The 26,960-nt window shown below is 40.5% G+C and overlaps 1 protein-coding gene across 2 annotated transcripts in view; it reads right to left on the bottom strand.

Annotated features, from left to right (window-relative positions):
* Positions 1-26,960, bottom strand: part of LOC123869377 (dynein axonemal heavy chain 2) — a 70,588-nt gene that overhangs the window by 6,200 nt on the left and 37,428 nt on the right. Inside the window, exons 37-71 of one of the 2 annotated variants that reach the window (XM_045912267.1) lie at positions 25,880-26,123; positions 25,425-25,561; positions 24,614-24,769; positions 23,713-23,915; positions 22,829-23,014; positions 22,283-22,447; positions 21,796-21,908; positions 21,137-21,282; positions 20,189-20,372; positions 19,527-19,645; positions 19,289-19,395; positions 18,396-18,557; positions 17,660-17,808; positions 17,057-17,172; positions 15,706-15,858; positions 15,057-15,196; positions 14,535-14,676; positions 13,881-14,062; positions 13,058-13,181; positions 12,417-12,620; positions 11,994-12,098; positions 11,426-11,652; positions 10,930-11,159; positions 10,191-10,345; positions 9,531-9,630; positions 8,940-9,064; positions 7,940-8,162; positions 7,387-7,562; positions 4,800-4,970; positions 4,160-4,359; positions 3,671-3,834; positions 2,978-3,124; positions 2,064-2,209; positions 1,048-1,208; positions 80-284 (exon numbers count right to left, since the gene is read on the bottom strand). In XM_045912267.1, coding sequence (XP_045768223.1) covers positions 80-284; positions 1,048-1,208; positions 2,064-2,209; positions 2,978-3,124; positions 3,671-3,834; positions 4,160-4,359; positions 4,800-4,970; positions 7,387-7,562; positions 7,940-8,162; positions 8,940-9,064; positions 9,531-9,630; positions 10,191-10,345; positions 10,930-11,159; positions 11,426-11,652; positions 11,994-12,098; positions 12,417-12,620; positions 13,058-13,181; positions 13,881-14,062; positions 14,535-14,676; positions 15,057-15,196; positions 15,706-15,858; positions 17,057-17,172; positions 17,660-17,808; positions 18,396-18,557; positions 19,289-19,395; positions 19,527-19,645; positions 20,189-20,372; positions 21,137-21,282; positions 21,796-21,908; positions 22,283-22,447; positions 22,829-23,014; positions 23,713-23,915; positions 24,614-24,769; positions 25,425-25,561; positions 25,880-26,123 — 5,667 coding nt within the window. Of the gene's footprint in view, positions 1-79; positions 285-1,047; positions 1,209-2,063; positions 2,210-2,977; positions 3,125-3,670; positions 3,835-4,159; positions 4,360-4,799; positions 4,971-7,386; positions 7,563-7,939; positions 8,163-8,939; positions 9,065-9,530; positions 9,631-10,190; positions 10,346-10,929; positions 11,160-11,425; positions 11,653-11,993; positions 12,099-12,416; positions 12,621-13,057; positions 13,182-13,880; positions 14,063-14,534; positions 14,677-15,056; positions 15,197-15,705; positions 15,859-17,056; positions 17,173-17,659; positions 17,809-18,395; positions 18,558-19,288; positions 19,396-19,526; positions 19,646-20,188; positions 20,373-21,136; positions 21,283-21,795; positions 21,909-22,282; positions 22,448-22,828; positions 23,015-23,712; positions 23,916-24,613; positions 24,770-25,424; positions 25,562-25,879; positions 26,124-26,960 lie in introns of those variants that run through there. The other variant, XR_006796880.1, reaches the window with a different exon arrangement.

Consider the following 26,960-nt stretch of genomic DNA (forward strand, 5'->3'; position numbering starts at 1 on the left):
TCAGGAATCATCAGGCAGAGGGATAGAATGGGTTACGTGTTTGGTTTTTTTGGTTTGACCAATCACGATGCCAACTTGCCTGAGGTGGTTCAGTAGTCATCTTGATGGACCTCTGCAGGACGTTGAGAGGGAACTTGTCATCAGGCATGGAGGAGAGCCAGAGACGGAAGCGCGGGTGTATGCGCGGGTTGTCCAAGCCACGTAGTGCGCCGAGCCACGCGCAAGCCAAGTGGCAGTTGGCGAGGAACACCCAACCGCCCTCTTTCATGCCGTGAGCTAGCATTCTAGATTGAAAAAAAAAATATGACTGATATATCGGTTCTTTTCTAAGTTCGTTATAATTTAACGTCACGAGAACAGAACACTAACCTTGAACTTGCGCAGTAGGTGATTTATGAACCTGAGCAGTTTCAGTGAGTGGTTTAAGAATATGCGCTGTGGGTGATTTATCAAGCTTGCTTGAAATGAATTGCGCCAAGATACGCGATAGGTTTGTCAGCCAATCTTGGGCTTCCCACGTAGTATAAAGGAACAATACCTACACTCAGATACATCTCTTCCTTAGCTCCTTTTATCTATAACCAACTGCATTTAATACCCAAAACTTGTAATGCTTAATACGGGGAACTTCCATAACTCGCATAACTCCCAAAACTTCCATATCTCGGACTAATAATAGAAAATACCTCTTGGAAAAATTAAGGAATAGGAAAAATCGAAAACATAAACCGAAGAAAAATTACAGTTTTTATGAAACTGAGCCAATTTAGAAAAAATAAATACCTGCCGGGATTGTACTCGGGGTTTCCCATTTATAAGACTACAGCGCTCACTTTTGAGTCCGGAGGGTAGCCAATGTTAACGACGATTTTTGTAGTGAACCCAACTATATTACGCGACAGGTTGAGATGGCAATTGGGGTATGAGGCGGAGGGACGCCTCGCCCACTATCGCGTCACTAGCGCTCGCCCGCATCGGGTTAGCGCGGAGGCTGTGCGGGTGTGCGGGGCGTTCCCACGTCGCGTACTATACACTTAGTGTCCTTACTTGGCGGCAGTAGGAGCCTGGCCCTGCCCCAGACTAAGTGACTGGAACTTATCAAACATCTTCACGTCGGTCGCGAGTTGGATGAGAGCGGACGTCGGGTCCACTCCAGGCGACAGCACAAATAGAAGGGAGGTTTTCCATGTTGATTCCTCCCAGGCTGCCTGGATTTACGAAAATATCCAATATAAGAATTCTCTTCATCCAAAACCTTTGCCTTTTAATTGGGGATCAAAAGAGAAGGATTCTGGTTGAGTCTCTTTTGATACCCACTTTTTGTTTTGAAATCTTAACGGCCATTAATTGACCTGGGGACCTTACAAGAAAGTAAGACGAATAAACATGGCCAGAGTTAACTAGTGAGGAAACTCTTGGTTTAATCCTGAATCGACATCTGTCAAATAATAGGTACTAAATGATGCCCGCGACTTCGTTCGCATAGATGTATATTTTCTTAAATCCCGTGGAAACTATTTTATTTTCCGAAATAAAAAGTTGCCTGACAATTTTCGGGATGCAAGCTACCACTGTACCTCATTATGTAAAAAATTGGTTAAACGTATGGGCTTTTAAGAATCCCATGGGAACTCTTAAATTTTCCGGGATAAAAAGTAGCATATATTATGTATACGTCCACGGAATCAGTGAATCTGTTGGGCCATGAAATGCTAGCAAACAGACAGACAGACAGAGAGACGGATACACTTTCGCATTTATAATATTAGTATGGATTTGACCACTAGAGGTGACGTGAAATCAAAGATACCTAGCCGTTTTATAGCCTACCAACATTTGACACCTACCAATGTAGATAAACCTCGAGGTTTAGTTATAAGTTTCATAACTGTCGTGAACTGTGAAATAAGTCAGCAAAGGTTGCCTGGTAGAGATTGCTCTAAGCAATAAGGCCGCCTTTGCACACAATTGTTTTGATGTTTTCTTCCTTCTGTGTTGTTCGTTTACATGTTTTTGTGTGCAATAAAGACTTCTATCTATCTATCTGTCTAAGTATGTATTACCTTAATATCGAGCACGGGCGGCTCAACATATCGTGGTCCTAGGACGTTAACGATGTAAGTAGTGATGCACGCCGATACACGGTCTATCCGCAACGACCGCACGAATAGAATGCGTTGGAACTCGTTACACACATCGTTCCATTCACCTGGAGAAAAAAAAATAGACCTGGGGAAATATATAAATACAAATCCGGCGGAATATCTAAAATATCTAAAACTAGATTCTCTCTGGTCAATCAAATCACTTCACCTAAGGTTGCCTGTAAGAGATTGCTTTAGCAATAAGGCCGCCCTTGGACCCTTTTGTATAGTTTCTTCAGAATATTTTATTCTTTTCCTGTACTAATTTGGTCTCGTGACCCGAAATATACCAACGGCAACGCGCCCTTTCCAGGGCTCTCGCGTAACTCTATCTGTTATGAAGGAGAGAGATAATAGGTAAGAGTTTACGCGATAGAAATAGAGTAACATCACACTAATATTATAAAGGCGAAAGTTTGTATGTGTGTGTGTGTGTGTTTGTTACTCCTTCACGCAAAAACTACTGGACGGATTGGGCTGAAATTTAGAATGGAGATAGATTATACCCTGGATTAGCACATAGGCTACTTTTTATCCCGGAAAATCAAAGAGTTCCCACGGGATTTCGAAAAACCTAAATCCACGCGGGCGAAGTCGCGGGCATCAGCTAGTATTTAATAAAGTCTACTATACAGAGCTGTGCAAGCTGAATTGCATGTTACTGCTCTTGTAGAGTTGCTAGTTATTTAAACGTCTTTGCGGAGTGATCCTTCTGTACCTGAAAGGAACTATTGTGCACGCAGTCCTCATCATCATCATATTATATCAGCAATGAGGAATACCAAGAAGGAGAGAGAGAAAGAGAGAGGTGACTTGAATAGTGCATGTCCTACCGATGAGCGGTTGTGTTTCCGGCTCAGGATGCAGGTACCACTCCTTCCAATCCTTGGAAAAGGTTTCGAAACCGTCCGTGATGCCGTGGAAACCCGGTAGCTTGTCCATCTCGGTGATATTATCCCAGCAATCTTCTGGCAGCCAGTCTGCCAAAATGTACGCCTTAAGTCAATCTAAACGTTATAATCTCAATTCAATGTATATCTTTTGCTGCAAAAAGTGTTTTTTTATTTATTTGCTAAGAGAGAGGGAATGGAGCACAAAACTCCACTAAGTCAAGTAAAAAAAGTAGCTGTAGCCCCGTAGTTGCTTTCCCTTTAACCCTCTCTCCAGGTAGCCCGTTACCTTTAGATTACTTTGGGGAATTTCTTTTTTGGGGAAATTGGGGGGGTATTTGGGGGGGGGATTACTTCCTGGAGAAAATTAGATGCAACCGCATATGGGAAAGATTGAGATCTCAGAATAATATACCAGTACTTATATTGCTCAGCTTGTCTAGAGACCACAAGAGCTTGTCTAGTTACTGGCGATAGTTATGTAAACGACTTCCCGCGCCCGAAAAACTGGAGGTCTGCAGAGGATGGGTGAAGGATGGATGATGGATAGATTGATGAATCGACAATGAATGGGGTAATATAGAGAAGGGATGGATGGATGGACAGATGGATGGAGTAATACAGAAAAGGACGGACTTGTGGGATTGTCAGGCTGCTCGGAGCGGTCCAGCACTACACCACCCTTGAGCAGGAACATGTACTCGTGGGAGCTCATCTTGCCCTGCTGGAACAGGATACGCGACACCATGTGGAACGACAGCAGGAGCTTGTGCCGCTCGAATAATGCTCGACAGGTATTCCTGGAATATTTTTTTATTCAGATTACCCTTGACTGCAATCTCACCTGGTGGAAAGTGATGATGGAAGATGGAAGCGGGCTAACCTGGAAGGGGTATGGCAGTTTTCCATTAAACCCATACACTCCTTTGGTTTGTATTGTGTTGTGTTCTCACTCTAGTTCACTGTACTTATGATGCAGCCAGGGAGGTCGTCAAATTTTTTAAATTCTTTAAATTGTGGGTATTACTTGGTCGATTACGTAAGACCAGCGCTGTGATATTCCTTCGTTTGGATAAATGAATAACTAAGCTACATATATATAATCTAGGGAAGAAAATAGCTCACTTATATACAGCAAAGGTGTGAAACTCGTTCAGGTTGTTGATTCTATCTTCCAGCTCGCCGCTCTTGGGGCTGCGGTCGATGGAGTATGTGAACAGATCGATGTAGGCGTCCAACGAGAATTGATACATTGGGTCAATGCGGGACAGGTCGTTAAGTGCGAAGAATAGTACTGACGCACGCACTGCCACAGGGACATAGCCCTGCAAAATATTACAGGTAACGTAACAGTAGAACAGTAGGAATTGGTTTTAAATATCAGTTATGTTATGAATGGCATAGCATATAATTAAAATCCAAACTACTCACAGCGATTTCTGTAAAATGGCAATTTTAACTTATCTCTAAAAACCCTGTCAAATTAAAAACCCTATTAAACTCTTTGATTGTCAATTGCTGAATTTTAATATAGAATTAATGTAATAATGATAAATATAATTAATTGCGCTTGTATTCTTTTTAGTTTCATCATTTCACAATATCACTTAAAATTATTTATAAGAACTATCATAATTTATGCAAAGTATTTTTGACGACACCACTTTCGACAGTAAAGCAAATGCCAGAAGATCTACTACACATTGTTTCTTTATACGATTCTTGTCGTCAAATTGTTCTTAGTTCCAGCTCATAGCATACGAACCTGTCTGGCAGTGTCGATCTCTTTCTCCGTGACCTGCGACGTGATGAGGGCCTCCTTCACTTCCTGGGAGGTCCGCTGCGAGGTCTGCAGCGTTATGAACAGCTCTTCGTTCTCCAGTAGAGGCACTTGAGACTCGTACATTATGCGGAGCAGGTCGTTTTCTAGATCAACCTAAAAGATAGACGAAGACGTTTATAGGTAAAGCTACGTCAGGTCTTCGAATCGTCGATACCGCAAAGCCTCAAGACTAATAGACTACAGGCCCATGTTTAAAAATGGGTGGGTCATATGAACCACCAGGTGACGTATACAGGACGATATAAGAGCATAAAATAATAAGTTTCAGCACTATGCCGTCACTTGTAAGCTGTCCAACATAGTGCTGGTGAGAATTGAAAAGTGCAGGTAGAGTGAGTACATTTTGGTCATATATTTTTGTACGGCATTTTTACCATCGATAGATCCATGAAAAATAATAAGAAAGCGCGCAGTGCCGTAAAAAAATGGTGCGCCACAAAGTCAGTAAATGTTTTGATTTTCTGACAATTTCCGGGGTAAATTTGGTCATTTAATTCTGTACGGCACTAGTTTCATACTGTTTCAATACAGCCTCTAATCCATTATTCCGCAACGCCGTACAAAAATCATGCGACAAGGGGAAAAAATTGAGGGTAGCAACCCCCTCTCTTTCCGTGGTCCGGGGGGTGATTTGACAAAGTACGGCTTTGGTTCCAAAACATTATCTAGCACTCAAAAGTACTATTAAAAATAATGCCGTAAAAAAATTAGTGTTCATTTGAATGTGTATCAATAATTATCTTAATTTCATGGTATACTTAATTTTTAAAGCTGTAAAATCATTTGACTCTGTACGGCAACTTTTTTTTTAACATGATAGTGTAAAATACTATTGTTATATAGTATTGCCGTTCAAAAGAAACTGTTCTAAAAAAAATTATAGATAAATACAAAAACTGAAATTTTTCAAATTATTGCAAAAGTTTAAATATTCATAGATTAATAAAATATAGCAATTTTCTACGCTTTTCCCTTGTTTTAAATAGTATTAAGATAAATAAATTAGGAAAAAATTATGCCGTACATTTTAATGCAGACCATATCTTTTAGGCTGATGAAAATGACGGTACCATTTTAAGGGTGTAGTACTTTATGGCCATCTGATACTGTACGGCATTAACATATTTTTGAAGAGAACAATTGATAATATGATAAAATCACTATGCCGTCTAACTGAAGTGAACGGGTGTGTATATAATATCCACATCCCCTACAAACCTTTGGACCAACGAAAATGTACGGCATGTAAAAAAATATTATCTATGCATAAAACACTTTCAAAATAAATTAATTTTATGTTGTTTCAAATCACCCCCCGGACCACGGAAAGAGAGGGGGTTGCTACCCTCAATTTTTTCCCCTTGTCGCATGATTTTTGTACGGCGTTGCGGAATAATGGATTAGAGGCTGTATTGAAACAGTATGAAACTAGTGCCGTACAGAATTAAATGACCAAATTTACCCCGGAAATTGTCAGAAAATCAAAACATTTACTGACTTTGTGGCGCACCATTTTTTTACGGCACTGCGCGCTTTCTTATTATTTTTCATGGATCTATCGATGGTAAAAATGCCGTACAAAAATATATGACCAAAATGTACTCACTCTACCTGCACTTTTCAATTCTCACCAGCACTCTGTTGGACAGCTTACAAGTGACGGCATAGTGCTGAAACTTATTATTTTATGCTCTTATATCGTCCTGTATACGTCACCTGGTGGTTCATATGACCCACCCATTTTTTAACATGGGCCTGTAGTCTATAAGGTCTTTAATCAGTGCGTCCTACCTGTGATGACGTATGGAGCAGAAACTTGGACACTGACAGTTGGCCTCGTCCACAAACTAAAGGTCGCTCAGCGCGCTATGGAGCGAGCTATGTTGGGTATCACTCTCAGGGATAAAATCCGGAACGAGGAAATTCGCAGAAGAACAAAAGCGACCGACATAGCTCAAAGGATTAGCAAGCTGAAGTGGCAATGGGCAGGTCATGTCTGTCGCAGAACCGACGGCCGATGGGGCAGACGTGTTCTGGAGTGGAGACCGCGTACCGGTAAGCGCAGTGTGGGACGACCTCCTGCCCGCTGGACCGATGACCTGAAGAAGGTGGCGGGGAGCGGGTGGATGAGAAAGGCGCAGGACCGTGTTTGGTGGCGCGCTCTTGGAAAGGCCTATGTCCAGCAATGGACGCATACAGGCTGATGGAAAATACATAAAACGTAAAAAATGTTTCAACATATGCATGCCCGTTATAGACTTTGAAACCATCCAACCGATGTTCCCCAAACAGGTATCATTAGAAAGGCAATAATGCGAAGATGTTTGTTTATTTGATTTGTTTTTAGCAGTAGCACACGTCAATAACAAACAAATGACTCATCCTTAGACGTGATATGCTAAGAAGTTAAGGGACGCTAAAGAAAGTGCTGCTAAATACCGTAAGCGAGTGAAACGCAAGGGCTCTTAACAATAAACTGCGGGCTAAGCAGAATCAGCTGACAACTAACCAAAGTCTTTTTATTCTTCGCAATAGTCATTACAAGGTTATCCTTCATAGTTTCGAGCTGTGGTCGCTCCTTACGAACCACAATACTCAAGAGTTGTGACGTCAGCCCCTGTTCCTTCACCGCAAAATTGACCATCGTCGTTTTGGTTAAGGTTTCCGGCGTGTATACAGGATTTCCTGGTAAAAGGTTTAAAAAATATCAAGTCAATGGAACTAATTGCCATGTCACGTTTAAGCTAAATTGAATTAAAAGCTCTGATATTTAATCCTTTTTTGCAGGGAAAATTGGATGTATTTTCTGAAAACCGTTCCAAATTGAGATTTATAAACAAATTGAACACCAACTGATTATGATAAATAGACATGGCCACTCGACATTGGCGAAGTGCTGGGCTGGCACTACAAAAATCCACCAAACAAGAAAAAAAGACGATTTCTCGTAGTTTAAACTGGTGAAAAGTTTTAGCCAAGCCCGGGAACATCTAACTCATCGTGAAGTTTAGTAACTTAGATAGGGAGCCAGAAAACTTCTGATATCAACAATAATTCTTTACCTAATTTCGTGGTTAGATACATCTTGAAGTTCGGATTGTAAGGCACCATTTTCTCGTTGAACTTAATAACCAAGTCGTGTCCGATCTTGACAATCGCCTTATCGAGGATGGGCGCTATGGAAGGGTCTAGAACCTCGCTCACATTCTGTATGATGATGGGCTGGCCTGCGGAGAGACATGTCTCCATGATCTTGAGATAGTTGGGCTGCCCGAAGTCAACGATCTGTGAAACGTGAACAGATTTAATCTAAATTAAATTAACCTGTACATAATATACAGTGAAAATTGAATTTTACTACAACTGTTTTAGAGTGTCATTTTGGTTGTGTAATAATTTGCATGTCAATGATGCGACCTTGAAGTTTTTACCCATTTCAAAAACACCCAACGCGCCTAAAGAAGTTTTCAAGCATTTCTCACTCTGCATCGTATTTCTCATTACTAAATATCGTGATCTCCTTCCACTAAATTACATAATGGTAAAGGTTTTCCAATGTATCAAAAGGACAGTGGACTCTTACAGACTGATGGAATGGAATGAAAAAAGGTTTTCTTGGACCTTTTAAATTTGTCTAAATACGAGTTACGACTAAACGAAGAATATAACGAGATTTCTACACCTAGGTTTAGCAATTATTATATGAATGATAATAACCGAGACCGACGGCTTAACGTACTCTTCGATGCACAGAGGCAACTGTTGAGTTTTCATGGGAACGAAATTAATGCGCGGTTGTGATTAGAATCGGTTCAGCAGTAATTGTAGGATCCATAGCAAAATATGAAATGATTGAGTACTTCGGCAAGTGGTGATAATAAAAAGAATACCCGGCTTTTTGTTGTGGGCTCTTCTCAGACCTGGGCGCGTTTGTAACCCTAGTAGCTTTAGTTTTAAGTCTAGGTAATTAATCATCTTACAAATCTAACATTTCTGACCATCGAAACATGAAAAATAATGGCTACTTTGATGATGAAATGATTATGAGTTTGAGTTTGTCACCTGAATATCGTTTTTCTCCTCAAGATGTGAGATCCAAATCAGCGCTTGACCTTGCGGGTCCACGGCGAGCGGCCACCTTGTCGCCCGAACTACTATTATGCCATTCTCTGCACTGAAGTTATCGTCTGTAACGAAACAATAGACGCTCCTATCACCAGAGAAAAACTTTACTATAGAAACTATACTTTGTGAAATCAGTGGTTCAAATCAGACTACCAAGAGTGCCACAAATGAGCGTTGCTCATCTACAGAATGGAGTGGAGTCTAGGCACAGATACTTTTTTCGTAACAGCTTACACTTGGCTTTATTCACTTTGATATATTATTGTTCAAATTGGTTGTTGAGTTTTATGAATGTACAGAGCATTTTTATTACATTCAATGCCACAAAAACCAGTCGATTTTACCGGGCATTCCAGGTATGTATAATAAAACAGCTATAACTAATCTCTAAATCTAACTTTGAGTTGTTGTCAAAAATGACGCAGGCTTTTGGCTTGTATTGGTTGCCGTACCGATACTCGTTTCGGTCAAACACTAATGAATTTTCTCGAAGATACCGAGCAGTGAAAGAAATGCTAATGATTTTACCGGGCAATCCCATATAGTTCCAATCCCTTAAAGTAGCATCGTCAAGCAAGAAGACCTTCATGCTGAGATCCATAGTCACTGGCAGTGATTCATTGCATACCTTAAATATTTAAAAGCATATAAACTTCTAGAAGAAAAATATTAGTATATAATTTCTACTTTTCATAGACCATGTAAGGGGTACACCAACACATGCTCCTTTAGGTTGAAGTCGCCAAAGATGCCATATTTCAGCTTTAATTGGCTAAAATATGTTATTGAAATAACTTCTGTGATAGCCTCCCAGACTGGCGTTCCATACTTATAATACTCTATACACGGAAAGAAGTTGAACAAATGACAGAGACGAAAATATCAGTGGGCGTTAACTATTTTGAGCCACCAACCAATCACAAATATGTTTTCAAAAAACATTCGAAAATGTTTTCAAACCAAATTCGAAGTTTAGTTTGAAAACATAGGTTCGTTTGTAATTGACTCAAAATGGTTATTGGCCACTGAGATTTTCGTCTCTATCGATAGCCCTATACTAACTTCTTTCCGTGGATAGTATATGATAGTCAACGGTAGAGCTTTTTAAGTGTGTTACTGCGTATAAAGTGATGAATTTTACACAGAAAGTTACATCCGGGGTTCCCATGTATAAATTTCAATACATACCTCATTAAACCAGTCGAACATGAGCGCTTCACGGTACTCGGAAACAAAAGGGCCAAGATAGGCGACGAAGCCGGTCGCGATCAGACAGTCGCCGGGGAGGTTGTCAAACTCCTTGTCCAGCCTCTCCACAGTCAACTCCCATCGCTCACGCTCACCTATTGTCAATTAGATTAAACTTTAGTGAGTGATTTCCATTATAAGTATAGGTTGTTACGGCTATATTTACGTATTTTTTAATTACAAGTTAGCCCTTGACTGCAATCTCACCTGGTGGTAAGTGATGATGCAGTCCAAGATGGAAGCGGGCTAACCTGGAAGGGGTATGGCAGTTTTTATCAAACCCATACCACTTTGATTTCTATACGGCATCGTACCGGACCGCTAAATCGCTGGGCGGCACGGCTTTGCCGGTAGAGTGGTAACTAGCCACGGCCAAAGCCTCCCGCCAGACAAAATTTAGTCGAGGTAAACCCAACTAGTTTCGAATGCATCGGGGCCCTTTTTTAAAGGGAAATTAGTGAACCAATTTTAATTCTTTCACCATTCGAAACCTCTTTTATCCAGAAGTAACACAGGCTATAATTTTCACATGTACCGTGGACGAAGTCGCGAGCAAGAGCTAGTATGCTACAACGTAGACGCCCACTAAAAAAATATGTAGAGAAATTCCGACAAGGGCTTTACAAGATTTAAGCCAACGTGGAGGTACGTAGAAAATCTAGTTGGATATTAAACTAACCAGAAAGTCCAGTAATCAAAGCCTCAGCCCTTTCCAACTTTAGCTGCAGCATCCTCGACTTCCGTTCCAGCTCCTCCTTCTGAGCCACCTTTTCATCATATTCCTTCTGCAGTCGAGCGATCATTTCGCTCAACTCCTTGAGTTTTGCTCGCGCTTCCGCCAAGATCTGCTGTTTCATGCGCAGAGACTCTAGGGCTTCTTCTAGACGCTCCTTTTTGGGTTTTACTATCCTGGATGATAAAATTATGACTGAAATATTTGATTCATCAAAAACACTTGAACTTAGCGTTTAAACTATTCTAGTGATTTCATTTGCACCTTGACCTTTGAAAAAGGACCTCGGATTGGTTCGAAGCTAGTCTAGTCGGCCTTATTTCGTCTAATCACGGAGTCTAGCCGGTATTAGTTATATTTATAACACTTGAACTGTGTATTCCAAGTAAAATTCGTTTAATGAATGCAATAAAGTCAGCAGCTGTTAATTTATTTCACTTACTTGTAAACTTTTCCATACTTCTCGATGGCTCTAACCCACAAACAGAGCGATTTAGCGGCCAAAGACACTGTGCCAACGATCTCCGGGTCAAAGTCCGGCTTACAAGTGTATGTGCCGATCTTTTTCAAAGTCTTGTCCGATATATTGTCCTTGTCGAAATCGCGCAATCGGTCCAGAAAGTACTGATCGCCGAGTTGTCTTTTTGCTTCAGCCCAGGTTGGTTCTTTCTATATTACAAAAAGTTAAAATTTAAAATTTGGAACTTTACCCATATTTAATTTGTGAATTCGCACTCACACACTCGATCCATATCCATACCTACTAATATTATAAATGCGAACGTGTGTCTGTATGCTACAGTCCATTCGTCGTACCAATTTTGACACTTAGTTCGGAGCATCCGAATGACGGGCATAGGCTACTTTTTGTCTCTTACAGACGCGGACAAAATCGCGAGTATCATGTAGTTAAATATATTTTTTGACTTGGAAAGTACAGCTTTATAAAGCAAAAAAAACTATTCGAAAAGTTCAAAGAGCATTTTCTTGTACTCAGTATGGTAACTAACTTGCAACAATATAAGTACGGCCTCCATGACCATTTCCACCTTTTGCGGCGGTTTCGCGTACGACTTCACTTCAGTAATGTCTTTCTTGTTCAAAGCGTCCAAAGCCTGGAAGTAATTGATAGACAATTTTTTTAAATTCAGATACAAGTTAGCCTTTGACTGAAATCTCACCTAGTGGTAAGTGATGATGATGAAGTCTCAGTCAAGAGTGAATAAGCATCTTCTAGGCAAGCGCGCTCCATCTTAGGCTGCATCATCACTAGCTAGCGGGCCTGATTACAGCCAAGCGCTAGTCTGTAAATTAAAAAAAATGTTTCCTAACGCTATCTGTATCATTAAAACTGTAAAGACTTGCTTTAAGGGCTTCTGTCTGTGCAGGCATCACCAGCTGATTGTAAGCAACCTGTAGGTATTGGGACTTACTTTAACAGCCTCTTCGAGTGCAGGCATAGCGCTGGCTAGATCCCTCATGGCGGCATCAGCGAGTTTCTTGCACTGCACCTCTTCCTCTTGGGTCTTTTTGCTTCTTGCTGCGACGCTGCGTTGCTGCTCGTCTGCGTTTCGTTGCTGCACGTTTATCACTCCCATATATTCGATACACTGTTCTGTGTACTCTGCCACTTGGACCTTTCAATATAAAACATCCTGATACAAAATTTTGCTTTTTGAATTTGCTGGCTCATTGACCCAAAGAGCATCTTGGCCTTCGACAATGACTCACTAGGATACCTGTGGTGGCGCAACCAAGTCGCGTTACCACTGATACCCACCAGGTGGCGCGTGATACCACATTCTCAAAACATTTCATTTTCCGGAAGATTCAGGAAACTTTTTTGTTGTGACTTTTGCATCCTTGTTATATGCAAGTCGAGAACAAGGTGGATCCCCTAATTCTATTGGACCGATTTTCAGCAAAGTTTTATCAGTTTTCGAATTTGACAATGCATGTACTTGCAAACTGTGTTGTCTCAATAGTTTTAATAGTTTTGTGTACAATGTCAACAAAATAAATAACAAACACATTTTTTTATGCGTAGAACATAAAATACCATGGTTGAATATACCTGCGCCGTAGCCAATTCCTCAGACATTTGCCCCACAAGTTTGGTAGTCTCCTCTACTTTTCCCAAACCATTCCTCAACTTATTAGCTTGCAACGCTATTTCAATCCTTTTCGCTTTCAACATTCTGTAAAGATTTATTTTTATTTATTTATTTTTTCAAACCTACATGTAACGTCTAATACACAATAGCCCAACGCGTTCAGCCAATGAATTCTACGACCGTATAGGGAGACTTGACGTTTGACGACTTTTATACATGGCATAATATTGTATATCAAATCTTTGAAAAGAGCAACCGCCGAGTTTTTTGCTGGTTCTTCTCGGTAGGAATGGCATTCCGAACCAGTGGTAGATACTCTTGACGATTCAAAAGAACTTGTAAAAGTCTTATTGAATAAAAATATTTTGAATTTGAATTTGTATTTTCCGCGTGCGAACAGTGCTAATCTGTTTGCTGACTTTGTTGTTTTGGATACCCTAATGGGATTGTGGGTTATGCCGGTCTAGTAATTCTGCTTTAACGGTGAAGGAAAACATCATTAGGAAACTTGCATGCCTGGGAGGTCTCCATATTGTTTTGTTGGTGTGAGAACTCCGCCAATTTGCACTTGGCCAGCGTGGTGGACTAAATGCCAACTTTCTAATTATGTAAGGAGACTTCTGCCAGGAGTGAATTGGCGATGGTGTTGATCATGATGATCATCATGATGATGAGTAATTTAATGTTTATCAAGCTAATTTTACGACGCGCGCAAGATGTCCTCCCGACTCTCTACCACAGACTCCTTTCTACAGACTTATGCAAAATCTCTGTCAGACTTACTCTTTATATCCGGAGACCAGCTCGAGGTAGTTAGTCGGGGTGACATAGTTGGTGCGGCGCATCTCGCGCCACATCCTGACGGAGTACTGCCCGACGGACGAGTGTATCAGCGACATGATGGACGCCGCTGACGCGCGCATGATGTCCTCCCGACTCTCTACCACAGACTCCTTTCTTCGGACCTATGCAAAAGCAAGTTTTATTAAACCTTGTCTTTTTTTTTGTTCAGGAATATATTTTCATGTACCTTGAAAAATTCTTTTTCTTCCGAATTTAATCCCTATATAATCCTTTTAATGGTTGAATTTTACTAATCCTGTCTTAGCCGATAACTACGTTGTAACACACTGTGACACACAGTAACTGGGCAAACCTATAAAAGTTCTTTATTTTACTAGGGATTTAAAAACCAACAAGACTGACATATCGATATACAGTTCAAACTGCTGGGTCCAGAAACTTAATGTTTTGCGAGCAGATTCTCTCTATAAATAATATCTTTATTTTCTCAAGCAACAAAGGCCCACAATATTATGTTAGTAACCATCTTAACCTATGTTAGTATAAAGCAGACCCTCACAAAAAAAAACCAAAAATTTTAGCGAGCAAACCCGGAGTTGTGTTGTTGAGGATTGAGTTGAATAATAAACTTACTCGCGGTCCAGTAATGGAGGCAAGTAACTCCACGCCGTCAAGGAATTTGTACGCAACCTCCAGCAACGCTTCGCGCGGCCACTCCAGGAACCAGTTGGTTGTGGTCGCATTTATCAACGCGGGATACTGCCGAATACGATTCCTGCATACATAGTACCAAGGTAAAGGTTAGAAGCTTTTGAAATGTATACAGAAGAATGTTAAGAATCTCTTGGGTACAAGTTTCAAGAATGCAAAAGTACTACAAAGGCTAAGCAAAGCCTCGATAGCTCAACGGTTGAGGAGCGGACTGAATTCCCAATTTTATATTGGGACTGATTCTGATGGCAACTAAATTTTACAGTATTTGCATCTTTTTCTTACCAATTTAATAAGAAAAGGACAGTCAAAACTACTTAATTTAATTGAAAACTGTCAAACCCCGAGACTTTAGGTGCCAGTCTGAAGCTTGGTGTTTAAATTTGTAAAATAACACTAAAATTTAGATGGGTTGTTAATGATGATGATAAGTCAAATGAATACCTGAACTCATCGCCAATCGGGCTAAAGCACAGTACAATATGCATGTTGGCACGCACTCGGTCCACTAGGAACAAGTACACCGTTTCATTTGTTTGCATTATGTTTGCTGCCTTCATTGGCTTTTCTAAGGCTGATTTTATCTGAAAATGTTAAAAATATGATTATTAAAAACCATTTCTGCCAAGGAGAAGAATTTAATATCCAATACTTAATTCTTAGGTCCCTTGTAACTGTAAAAGAAAAACATTCAAGCTTCTAAGTCAACGCAATAAAAAAAATACTGCCATTTATGATGCACCAGCCGTTGCCCGCTTGGATTTAGGTTTTTCGAAATCGCGTGGAAACTCTTTGATTTTTCGGTATAAAAAGTAGCCTATATGCTAATCCAGGATATTATCTATCACCATTCCAAATTTCAGGAAAATCCGTCAAGTACTTTTTGCGTGAAGGTGAACTCCCAGTTGACCTAGAATCATAAAATTTGGCAAAAGACAAGGTTTCATAGCACAAGTAGGTTTAAGGAAAAAACTCTGAAACCGTTAATTCAATCAATCTCATTGGATAATTTTTTGGTCTAAGATTTACCGATTTTTTGTTATCTATTTAACCTTTAATAATGTTTGTTTAGTAAAATCAACGTAACACTTACGTCCTCAAATTCGTCAGCCTTGTACAAATTAGTTATTTCTCCACTGCTGAGCAAATTGTTGACGATTTCAGTGAACGTCTCCTCCACTATTTGCGTGTCGCAGAAGATGAACGTCGTCTTCTTCGTGTCCACTCCGCAACTTGTGTATAATGTCTATGACAATTACAAGTACATTACAATTATTACAATAAATAAAAATAAATATATTAAATTATTACAATTATTAAGTACATTTGTATAAATTTGATATAATATATGATAGTTACATTACTTGAACTAAACATTGCACTTACACAAAACAAAATCATCCTGTACCAAAGTTATAAATCACACACGAAGTAGTGTTAGTAAGATATCATATTACATGAAGTAGTGTGAGTGAGCGTCGACTGGTTTTACCACGACTTACGCTATTCGCACCATACTACCTACCAACTTTTTTTTTTATCTACCTACATATATTTAGAATTCTTATTGATAACCCATATTTAGCCTAATGTTGTTAGTTTATAAGTTTAGTAGTAAGTACTAGTAAAAATTGTTATACTAGATTAAATTATTGTTACGTGCACTACACATTGTCGACGACAGGTGTGCGGAAAAACTGATAAAGTTTATGAATACACCTGTTTTGTAAAATTTGTAAAAATTTGTTCTTAAATAAATAAATTATTATTATTATAAAAAAAAAAAATAACTAGCTGATCCCCGCGACTTCGCCCGCATGGATTTAGGTTTTTTAAAAATCCCTTGGGAACTCTTTCATTTTCCGGGATAAAAAGTTGCCTATGTAAATTTCCGGGACGCAAGCTACCTTTCTACCAAATTCATAGTAATCGGTTTAAAGGATGGGCCGTTAAGAAACCCGTGAGTCTTTGATTTTCCGGGATAACAAGTAGCCTATGTCCGTCTGTCCGTAATGTGATGTTAACTCTGTAGCGAATTTCATCAAAATCGGTTAAACTGTGAAAATCTACCAGACAGACAGCTGAAATGTATTGTTGCACAAGAATACAATATATTCAGCCAATCACAGCAATTGCGATTGTAATAATAATTGTTGCAGGTTCTCCGGAATCGACCTGCTGGTAAGCGAACTGGTCACAAGGCTCCAGTACCAATCGCATTTTGATCATGTTTGTGAGAAGATGGACTCCCAGTCACCAACGCCTGGTTGAAAACATTATTCATGTGTTGATGAGACGAATGAGAATTTACGAACAATTAGTTTCTAAGAATTTAAGTTGTAGATATACTCGTATACCAACAATCAGAGCCCTAGTTGCTCCTAATAAATATTAGGTATTACTATTATTGTTTCTGCCGAGATTTCAAAGAATTTCGTTGTTACCTTGAGATCCTCCCGGAAGTCCTTGATGGCGTATGTCTTCGTGACCACAACTTGGTAAGAGTTGCATTCGCAGATATAAGAGGCCACACGCGTCAAGCTTTGCCTTCCAGACCCACCTGCAAAAATGTATAAATTCCGAGTGTGTATCAGCAAATAAAATTAAAGGAAATAACCAGCGATATTAATATTCATTTGCCGCACAAGCAAAACTTTTATGTCGCTGGAATTAACTGATGCAGAACATATCGTCTGGAATAGGACTCTATTTGAATCAAAAGTGCCGGTAATCATTTCCTCCCTCTCGCACACTATTATTGTAAGCCTGTTTTAATATATAAAAACATGTATATTATATAATATAACATAATAACTATTATCTAAAGCTTTTTTCGTGAATACTTTCTGTCTTTGTTGTACCTATTCTACTCTTTTTACAACCTCTCGCACTGCCAAGGGTCACTGGTAAGAGATCTCTTATAGATATAAGTGCTGCCCTGCCAATTTTTTTTTTCTTTTTCTCTTTATTGTTACAACTTTCTGGTACAAATAAATTAAATCAGATTAAACTGTGTGTTACTCTGCACTCGTGAGAGTAATGCTTACCAATGCCGACGCATAGCATATGCCCCCGCGGCTGAGAGATGACCCGAACTATGCGAACAATGTGCTCGATGGCATCCTTGAACAGCACCAGATCCATTTTGACCACCCCCGGGCAACTGTTGTACTCTTCCAATTGATTGGAAATGTATCTGAAAAGATACATCTCCAATCTGATATTCCTGAGATCTGATATTTCTTCAAAATTTCAAAGGCCGAATGGCTGAAAGGTCATCTACGGAATTTGTGGAACCGCGATCGCAAAAAAAAAACTTGTGAAAAGCTGAATGCCGTTACTTTCATCCTCTTATCAGCTTAATGGGTGACCAAAAACCTCCTTTACGTAAACCTCCGGTACCTTGATAAAATTGCGTATTGCAATGATCAGATTAACCATATCAAAGGTTCATGATACGATTGCTAGGAGTATCATATGGTAGTATAAGGAATATATCCATACATATACTTAATTTAAAAGGATGAACTAAGTGCCTGAAATATTAACGATTGCTTCAAACCACTGGGTCTGGAATCTTGTGTTTTTGCATGTAGGTTTTCTCTACAACGATTTTCAGAAATTTCACCTAAGTGATGCTAGGGTGAGGTCACCTACAGACCATTCGCTATAACTTGACCTCTTAATATAAGTTGGCACCATTGCAAATCACACAATAATAAACCCTAAGTTCTAAAGAACAAAGCAATGCTGCCAACATGATAGCTAGTTATACCTACTTACTTTCTCAGAGCAGCGGGGTCATTCAAGTCGTCATACACTTCGAACGGGTTGAGGAAGTGGCCGAAGAGCGGTGGACTCTTGGAGGGGCAGAGTGCGTGGAAGGTCAGCTCGAAGTGCTTGCCCAGTATATCGACCATTTGGTTCATGAACCAGTCGCGATCCCTGTACGATACGTATGCGGTTATTTAGTACAAATGATTAAAATTATTACTATCAATAGACTTTGTAATTGTGCATTGTGGAGTCTACATTTCCTGAAGATGCTCCGGTATCTGGTAGACGTGTTCTGGAGTGGAGATCGCGTATCAGCAAGCGCAGTGTGGGACGACCTCCGACCCGCTGGACTGACGACCTTAAGAGGATAGCGGGAAGAGGGTGGATGGGGAAGGCGGAGGATCGTGTGTGGTTGCGCGATCTTGGTAAGGCCTATGTCCAGCAGTGGACGCAAACAGGCTGATCGCTTGATTGAAAGTACTAACAGCAGTACCCTACTGATATTACCATCTAAAGTATGAGTGGAGCGAATTAAATTATTGCTTTTTTTTTGTAGCAATTAAACTCCTGTATCGTGATTTAGAGTCTACACATACATTGAGATAGCATCTGCTGTTCCATCTCTTTTTCTCAAGTAGTTGTGTCAAAATTCCATCATCGCCGCTTCCAATTTGCCTACGCGCGACAGAGATGACATTAGGTACAAATTCGTGAAAGAGAAGGAGAAAGCTATGAAACACGGGGAAGTGTCGATATAAAGCGGCTGGATGAGGAAGGCTGAAGACCGGGTGTGTTGGCGCTCTATAGGGAAGGCCTATGACAAGCAGTGGACGTCCACAGGCTGATGATGATGATGATGATGATGATGTGTAAAAACTGTGTTTCCTAATACTGCTTACTTTTCCTCAGTAAGGCGATCGCTGAACACTCTGAAACACTCATGCACCCACAGTCGCAGGAAACGGGGCCTGGTGTTCTGGTAATCTTTATTGCTCCTCAGCAGACCCTACAAGATGACAAAATTAGGCAATTTTCTGATCTGACCCTGTAAAAACAACTGATTAGGGATATGGATATAGACTCAATGAAACTGCCATACCCCTTACATAAATATGATTATGACTATGATTAACTAACCTGAAAAATTTTAGAAATGTCCCTCAAATTGAACAAATAATGCATTTTACTGGGCGTCGGTAATAGCTTCGCTACTATGTTGTTGAACATGTCAATCGTCGCTAGGAGAACTATTTTTCCTGTAAAATTAAAAAGTAAAAGTCAATAATACAGTTCTAATAAGTTCCTAAGTATGGATTGCCTAAAAGTGATCACTATAGTGATTTCTTATTCGCCACAAGTAGCCCTGTGGGCGGCCGCACTTAATACATCCATACTAATACTATGAATGCGAATGTGTGTCTGGCTGTCTGCTAGCTTTTCACGGCCCAACACTTTTACAAATTCTGACGAAATTTGATACAGAGTTAGCTTACATCCCGGGGAAGGACAAGGGCTACTTTTTATCCCGGATTCCATTCCATCCAAATCAAAGTGTTTCCCCGGGATTCTTAAAGGCCCATTCGTTTAACCGATTTACTCCTACGAGTACGATTACTCATAAGAGTACAACTCATTTTATATACATAAAATAAAATTCGGTAAAGAGGTAGTTTGCATCCCGGAAATTGACATAGCCGACTTTTTATCCCGGAAAAGCGAAGAGTTGGCACGGGATTTTTGATAACCTAAATCCACGCGGACAAAGTCGCGGGCATCGTCTAGTGTAGGATATTTCTAACCAACAGTCTTGGTCTCCTCGTCGAACTCCTGCAGATGCTGCGACAGCATGGTGCCGAAGATCTTGACGAGCTGCTGCTGCGTGGGCGTCGGCAGGAAGAAGGCGTGGAAGCACGACAGCAACCGCGGCGGTAGTGGAGACCGCGCGCCGCCGGGCGGGCCCGCCGCGCCGCACAGCACCATGTCCTGGTATTTTGGAGTTATTCGACACGATTTCATCATCATCAACAACCCATCGCCAGTCCACGACTAGGAACTTGTTTCTTTTTTTTTTTTTTAAATTATATAGACTAGCGCTTGGCTGCAATCAGACCTGCTAGCAAGTGATGATGCAGCCTAAGATGGAGCGCGCTTGCCTAGAAGTTGCCTATTCACTCTTGACTTGAAGGTACCCATATTATAGGTAGAAGGGAAAACTGACGCCGGAAGGGCGTTCCATATCCTAGCGGTTCGAATTAGGAAAGAGGAAGCAAATCGTTTCGTACGTGTTCGCGGAATGTCGACTACGTACGGATGCAGACCTTGACGATGCCTTGCAGTGCGATGATAGAAAGGTGAAGGAGGAATTCTTCTCAGAATGAGGGGCTTAGTGTACAAATACACATAGTGTAAATTGGTTAAATTGGATTCCGGTTTCCTCGCCATTTTTGCGTTCACCGTTAAAGCAAGTGATTTTTAATTACTTAAAACGCACATAACTCCGATAATTTAGAGGTCGAACTCCAGGCCATCCGAAAAGAAGGTCTTAACCATTGTCATCATTGAGAACTTCTGAGGGCTAATAAACCTAAGCTGTAACTTGAAATAAATTTTTAGGTTTAGAAATTGTCCTCTCATCGAATTCTTGCAGATGAGGCGAAAATATAGTCAGAGGTGACCACTGTAGGTGAAGCCTTGATGTTTCGTTACAACTTACTTTGTTTCCTAACTGTCGTGAACTGTGTACTGACCTTAACATTCTTCCGCCACTGCTTCTGCCTGTCAAACCAGTAGCCATAATCATACCACAGTCGAACCAACTCGAGCGGAGGCTGTGAGCCGTACTCGTCGCGAACCGGCATGTTGATATCGTCCATGAATGCTATCATCCTTTTGCCTACGTACCAATTTTAAACAAAATATAAATCAAACATTGATCGGACTTAAAATCAACCAAAGTATGGAAAATACCGCAATAAACTGACTTAGGGTACAGCTAAATCCAATTATAAATGCGAAAGTGTGTCTGTCTGTCCGTCTGTCTACTAGCTTTTCACGGCCAAACTGTTTAACCGATTTTGATGCGTAGGTACAGAGTTAGCTTACATCCCAGGGAAGGTCACAGGCTACTTTTTATCCCGGAAACTCAAAGAGTTCCCACAGGATCTCAAAGTCTATCATAGCCTTATAACTTCTAAATATTTGCACATAATGTTCCTCGAAAGAATAAAAGAACTCAATACCAACTTTTTAAAGTTGTGTTAGCTTGGAAAAGAAGAAAGGTATAGATGGTGATTTTTATTCATAAAAATTTCCTGATAACTATCAAATTTTGTTACCATATATTTATTTTTGGGATTCTGTCTCAATCAACTTAATGGCAAAACTACAATATTTTTAAAAGTTTTACCTCCCGCAGGTACATAGTTTCCTTTAGTCCTCTTCTCAAGCCTTGCCTCGATTATATCCTGAACATTGGCAGCCGTGGTCTGAGCTGACATGTTAATGACTTGAGTGCTGTACCTGATGAGGCAAAACGAAAAATCAATCGAATCAAGCATTTTGACTGTTTACAAAGTTTGCTTAGTGCTTGAGTCAAACATTTACGTGCTTATCGGGATTATATATTTTTGCTTAACACGACGTTCGGACAGTTTTTTTTATTCAGATACAATTTCACCTGGTGGTAAGTGGTCTCACCTTTTGGTTTCTACACGGCATCGTACCGGGAAGCTAAATCGCTGGGTGGCACGGCTTTGCCGTTAACTAGCCACGGCCGAGGCCACCAGACCAGACGAGAAATTATAAAATTCCAAATCACTGCATTCCAAATTCATCAAAAACAGTGTTCGAGAAATGAGAAAACCGGTCAAGTGCGAGTCGGCTGTAGAGAATACCTCTCAGGGTCAAGGCTGGCGAGCGTTCCTTGGAGCAGAAAAGTCTTGCCTGTACCAGTGGAGCCACCGACCAGTATCCCGTGACCCGCCCGCACTGCATCCAATGCAACCACTTGCACGCGGATGAACTCCACGGTAGGGACCAGGATAGTGTGGAAGCCTAAGCTGCAGAAAATACTCCCAAGTCAATAATAGCCTCAGATATAATTTCTTATCATATTATACGAGTTCATTCATATTATTTACACATCTGTCAGTTCCAAAGGTACCAAAGGTTGCCTGGTGGAGATTGCTATAAGCTATATGCCGCCTTTGCATACAAATATGTTAAATATGTTAGTTTTTAGTTTATTTGTGTTTTATCCTGTTTCGTGCGCACTAAATCTATCTTCAGTATTTTGAAAGTGAATGAATGAACATTTGTTTCTCTATTATGCTTTCCTATATCTAAAATCAAATGACATAAAATTTCGTACAGTTGTTATTGGAACTTGCGGGAAGGTTTCTGATGCAGTACCTACCAATAAAGTAAAAAATCGTTCTTACTTGGGGTTATATCGCCAATTGTCAGGCAACTTCTCCTCCCAGGACTTGAACTGGCGCAGTCGCTCGTCCACGTAATAATCGTATACTGTATCCTTGAGCGGGAAGATGCCCTCGTGTTCGCGCACCCAATTGTCCAGCTTACGTCGAGACTCCTCTTCCAGCGTGGCGCAAACCGACCAGATCATTCTGCAAAGTTATACTTTACTTCATCCACGACTTCATCCGCGTGGGTTTAAATTTTTTAAATCCTGCAGAGACTCTTTGCTTTTCCGTGATAAAAAGTAGCCCACGTCAATCTCCAGGTTTTCAACTTCATCCATTTATCCATGCAGAAAATCTCGCCGATCTGTTGCGGCGTGATTGAAGGACAAACCAATACCCAATACCAATAACCAACAAACAAACACACTTTTCCATTTATAATATGGGTAATATATATAAATCTACAGATATATTAACTACTAGATTATGTAATAGTAAGAAAATTTAATTCAAGTCAACTTTTGAATTCTCGTGAAATTTTTCATACGAATTAAAAACTGTATGCGACTAAAATGGAAATAAAAATAATCATTTTAGAATGTGCACGTGCTCTTTCAAATGATACCCCATTTAACCTAGGAACCCCAATTTTTATTTAATTTTATGGACCTTTAAGGCCGATTCACACCAAGCACGTACACGCGACACGTGCGTAGTAATAGGCGCGTGAATCCGTAGACATAACTGCACGCATAACGTCTACGCGAACGTTCACGCCACGCAAGCAGTATGCCATGTCTCATACAGTTCCATACATTACAACGCAATGGTACGCGCTACGTCTACGCTTACGCAGCCTGTGTGAACGAGCTGTTAGATACATATATTTGTTTAAAACTCACGCGAACAGGAATCTCATCTTGGAGAAGCCCTCGTTGTCCTCCTGGTCAGGCATGGGCGGCAGCGGCGCGGGCAGCAGGCCCAGCAGGCGACACATCGAGCGCACCCCCGTCAGCTCCTGACCCTTCACGCTCTGCCCTTCCACCAGGTGCAAACGTTTTAATTCCAACACTGGAGTCAGGATATTTAGGAAATGGCGACGCAACTGTGAAAAGGTTTAGTAGTTCAATTGAGATGACTATATCAAAAATAAATTATTTCTTAGTTTTTAAATAGAGGGTCTTTCTACGGTTATTTCCTAATGGTCCAATTATAATTTTTTAAAGCTCATTTTAGTTCTTTCCTAAACTGAAACAAATTTTATCATTAGACAATTTTCGATAAATCTAATAGTTATTGAGATACGCTAAGGTTTTTAAAACATCCAGTATAGGTGCTTAAATAAAGCTTCGTAATTAAACTTAGGCAGAATTTACATTGAAAGGGAATGGAATCGAATTTCTAAATTGCCTTTTATCTCCACCACGTAAAACACAATTTCTCAGGAATTCCAGCGAATTCACGCGAATTCTTTTACTCGGTAGAAATTGGTGTTTTACATTGTTGTGGAGATAAAGTCAATATGCTATGTAATATTCTATAAATTCGCTTCCATTCCTTTTCGATGTAAACTGAGCATAAAGGTGGCATATTAGGGCACACGTGACATGATCCAGAGCCCGGACTATTGGGGCTTCACTACTAACTCATCTGCAGTCCAAGTACAATCAGCAAGACAATGATTTCTTGCGGATTTGAGGCGCTTAGTACTTAGATTAAAAATCCACAAAAAAGCATCATGCCGATTGTGACTGAGCTGCTTACAAAGAAAAGAGAAAGAGAAAGAGTGAGGGAGAGACTTACACTCTCTCTATATTCCAGGTCAACGATAGACTCCAGCCAGGAGTTGACGTAGGGCCACCAACCCCAGTCCTTGTAGTCATTATATACGATGCCGTTTCGCGACACCGTGGCCGGCGATGCCACGGCCAAGTCTAGTGTCTCTATGAGCAGCGATACCTGAAACATACCACGTCATTTTATTTTGCAAATTTTTTGAACGCCATAAACACAAAATGACAAATCATAATTCCATATACCTACGCGAAATGTCAAGTAAAAACAAACAAAACTAATGTTTCGGCGTGTGCCGGTGATAAAATGTGACCGTAGCTGTTTCAGGAGAGAAATTCACACATAGTTCAATAATTTATAGGCAATATAAATATTATAAAGGCGAAACTTTGTGTGTGTGTGTGTGTGTGTGTGTGTGTGTATGCGTGTGTGTGTGTGTGGGTGTGTGTGTGTGTGTGTGTGTGTGTGTGTGTGTGTGTGTGTGTGTGTGCGCGTGTGTGTGTTTGTTACTCCTTCACGCAAAAACTACTGGACGGATTGCGCTAAAATTTGGAATGGAGATAGATAATATTTTGGATTAGCACATAGGCTAATTTTTATCCCGGCATATGAAAGAGTTCCCACGGGATTTTTAAAAACCTCATTCCACGCGGACGAAGTCGCGGGCATCAGCTAATAGGCAATATATTCTCCAAACACCACTGCAGGTACACTTGTGAGCGCGTGCGCCGGTCAATTCAATTGAATTCAATTCAATTCGCCTGGTCACGTGCGAGAGGCTTCAGTCAATTTTGCGCGTCAAGTAAAAATTTACAATCACCTGCGAAGGCATGGATATTCGTTCGCTGTTGACCAAAGTAAGCAGCTTGTTGTCGTCCATCACAGAATTGAGGTTCTCAATCCAGACCGCGTCCACAGGGCCGTCGAAGATGATCCACTTCTGGTCGGGTGATTCATCTAGAAAATATCATTGCTTTAGATATCATTTGTTAACTAACTTAATTTCAAAAATTTTTCAAGCCTGAAAAGTCCTAGGAACTCACAAGAATTTATAATAACCACTATAATTGTTACAGGGTGCCAAGCGGTAGATATAGGTCTACTGCGCATAAGTTTGACAGCTACAGTTCAACGATCGCAATTACCTGTGATTGGCAGACAATCTCTCCCTATGACTAAAATGTATGACTCCACAGTAACAAGAATACCATAACATATATTCGGCCAGTCAAAACAAAATACGTTTGTACCGATGTGATAATCACAAGGCCTAACCTTGACAAGTAGTCCGCATAATGGAAGACAGCACTCCATCCTTCCACTCCCCAGTAGCCAGGTTATACTCCCCATACAGTTCCCCCAGGGTCAAAGCCTTGGGGTTTATGGGGTAAGTCTGAACGTTCTCGAAGCCGGGCACTTTCTCGCGATGAAGTCGGCTAAGCGTCGCGGCTAGCATCTTCCACGAGACGGATTTAGCTGTGTTCGTATCGCCGAGGAGGATGCTGGAGTGTCGAGAGTTCTAGAATGTTAAGAAATAGTTTTTTTGTATGTCGGTATTGAGACTGTATATCACCCAGGGTAAGCCTTGGTGTTCATGGGGTAAGGCGCTGCGCAAATGTAGACACTATTTGTTGCCGACACGGTACACCATCACAAGCAGTGGTGTGCACAGAGTTTAAAGCCAGGGTAAGCATTAAGGTATGAGCATATTTTCTGGCAAGCCATAATGGAAAATTAGTGTTGATTTATAGTACAACTAGGGTAGGCAGTACTTTTATACCTCTGTGAGCTGCACGCCACTGATCACAAGACACCACAGTTGATGTGTCTTGTCGCCGGTCGCTACTTCTGAAGAAGCATTATCTTTGCTGGTTGTTTCAACCGTACACCGAGTGCAAATCATTCGTTTCTGCAGCTCAGTACAATTTGCAATGGGAATTTAGCAATGTTGTTTGTGTCTTCAACTGACGACTTTTAGTTTTCAGTTACCGACACCGAACACTTTTTTCGGCGACGGGTATATGACAAGTGGAAGCAACTGAACACAAACAATGTTTACGTCTGCGCAGGGAGTGGCCGATTTCATTAGAAGTTAGTTAACAATAAATAAAGATCAATTTAACTTAATTAAAGATAATTGTAAGCTTCAATAGCTCAACCGGTAAAGGAGTGGACTGAAACCCGAAAGGTCGACGGTTCAAACCCCGCCCGTTGCACTATTGTCGTACCTACTCCTAGCACAAGCCTGATGCTTAGTTGGAGAGGAAAGGGGAATATTAGTCATTTAACATGGCTAATATTCTTATTATATTAAAAAAAAAAAAAACTTAATCGTAGAAAACCCGAAAAAACATAT

This window comes from Maniola jurtina, chromosome 11 (genome assembly GCF_905333055.1).
Source record: "Maniola jurtina chromosome 11, ilManJurt1.1, whole genome shotgun sequence".
Lineage (NCBI taxonomy): Eukaryota > Metazoa > Arthropoda > Insecta > Lepidoptera > Nymphalidae > Maniola > Maniola jurtina.